Raw genomic sequence first — 2,200 nt, forward strand, 5'->3', positions numbered from 1 at the left:
ATCGAACGGCAGGAGAAACGTTGGTTCCGAAACGTCAAAAATCCGGCGTCAAAATTTTTAACATTTGGGATCATCTAATGTCGTGGGTTGAGCAATCGCGAAATTTGGGTTAAGCTCAAGGTGAATGTAATTTACACCGCAGAGCAAGAGAGTAACATAGCAAAGTCACTGCTCCGGATGCATATGCCTGACCAGGAATCCATGCCTTAGAACGGAAGAAAATGAACTCCCTGTTGTTCCGTGCGCTGATCTGATCCCTGGCTCACGGCTTTTGAACAAGTAACGTGTTTACCACTTGCTCTCTTTTCCTCCGAGGGCGGCGTGTCTGTAGGCAGGAGCGCGAGCAGTGCCCCCGTATCACGTCCGTGCAATCAAACCATCCTACGTGTCTCCATTAGCTGCCGGAAGGGGCGGTCAAAGTCACACCCATCATCATCGATCAGCTTAGCCGCAGGACAGGGCCCCAACGGGGCCCAGCTAAACCCCAGCGATCAATCCTTAACCCCACTGACCTGTCCTCGTCAAATCGCATATATAATGCCCCAAGCCGGCACTCTCTTCCTTACCACCGCACAATACATCCAACCAAACCTGGTTGACCTGACATCGCCATGTCGTCGACGAGAGCGCGGCGGAGCGGCGGCCGGCAGTTCGCGGTGGGCGGCCGGTGGCGGCACGTGGCCGTGGTGGACACGGGGTGCGGGTGCCGCCCGCGCCGGCCGAGGCTGCCGCTCATGAGCCTGCCCTCCTTCCTCAGGCCGTCGGTCACCAGGAGCGGCAGCAGCTCCCGCTCGTCGTCCTTGTTCCCCTCCTCCGCCTCCACCGCGTCTTCTGCCTCCGCCGCCACCTACTCCTCCTACTCCTCCTCCAGTAACCATGCCAACCACCCCGCCTCCGCCCACGTTTACAAGCACCGCCAGGAGCCTGCAGTGCCCTACGGGGTCACGGCCAATGCGTCGGCGCCGGCGCCGGCGCCGGTTGCGAGGAACAAGGCGGGCAGCAGGGCGAAGAAGAGGCGCGAGAAGATGGCAGTGCCGGCCGAGGAAGAGGAGGAGGAGGGCGTCGGGGTGGCGGTAGAGAAGGAGTCGTCGGACCCCCGGGCCGACTTCCGTGACAGCATGGTGCAGATGGTGGTGGAGATGGGGCTCTGCGACTGGGACAGCCTCCGCTGCATGCTTCGCCGCCTGCTCGCCCTCAACGCGCCGCGCCACCACGCCGCCATCCTCGCAGCCTTCGCCGAGGTCTGCGCCCAGCTCGCCTCGGAGCCTCCCCCGCCGCCGCCTCCGGCGTATCAGTACGACTACTACTACTGACGAGTGACCAGTCGTCGGCTCGGCAAGCCGGCCAGGTCGTCCACTTCTGTGTGGGGGCTGATCTCGAGATCCTGGTACCACCTGGTGTACACGCATCCCAGTCTGGGCGAGGTTACCGGGTGGTGATAGGATCTCTCGGAAGATAATTTAAGCTGCAGTAGAAGAAACTTACTAGTAGTAGTCGCAGTTTTATGTGTGGACAGTCAGTTGTTCGTCTAGCTCTGGGTTTCTTTCTTTGGGTGTTTTCCTTCATTTCCGGCTCAGTGTTTCAGCGTGTTGTTTCTAGATTTCTAGTGTCATATAATGTGTGTGCTTGTGTGGCCTTCGGTTTTGCATGAAGGTCACCAAGGAAGTTAGTTCATTAATCAGCTCAAGTAGGCAACTATTTGTGCCATAAGCAGTACTGTGTTGTGATGTGTTTATTATTCTATATGCATTTGGCACTTTCTAGTGTGGTGATCTGTAATTTTTCGATGCTTTCTCTTGAGTACTTTTCGCTTTTCTAAGTAGTCTTCACTAAAGAACAAGCATTGCATCATCCGATGTTCTTTTTCTCTTGATTACTAGTCCAAGCGCATAGTTAAGTACTCCCTTGTTCATATTTACTTCCCATATTAACTTTGTCTAAACTTTGTCAACTTTTGTAAAGAAAACTATATTAACGTACACCACTAAAACAGTCGCACAGAGAAAGAAGAGCTTTGAATATGCATGGAGTTAATTGTAGGGAAGTACCACACTTGGGGCAACTGTAACGAGTCAGTACCACTATTCAGATTTTTTGCAAGTCAGTACCACGTTTGAGGCTATTCGTTGCAATACGGGCTAAGCCGCGTATAACTCTGTATTGACGCTGTATCTGACAACCCGGCCCCATGAGTCAGTTG

The 2,200-nt window shown here is 54.4% G+C and overlaps 1 protein-coding gene across 1 annotated transcript; it reads left to right on the forward strand.

Annotated features, from left to right (window-relative positions):
• Window positions 1–546: 546 nt before the first annotated feature.
• On the forward strand, window positions 547–1,549 carry LOC125555800 (transcription repressor OFP8-like). Its single transcript, XM_048718644.1, has one exon. It carries the CDS (start codon window positions 612–614, stop codon window positions 1,311–1,313), a length of 702 nt encoding a protein of 233 aa, XP_048574601.1. The 5' UTR covers window positions 547–611; the 3' UTR covers window positions 1,314–1,549.
• Window positions 1,550–2,200: the final 651 nt, after the last annotated feature.

The sequence above is a fragment of the Triticum urartu genome, chromosome 5 (genome assembly GCF_003073215.2).
Source record: "Triticum urartu cultivar G1812 chromosome 5, Tu2.1, whole genome shotgun sequence".
Taxonomy (NCBI): Eukaryota; Viridiplantae; Streptophyta; class Magnoliopsida; order Poales; family Poaceae; genus Triticum; species Triticum urartu.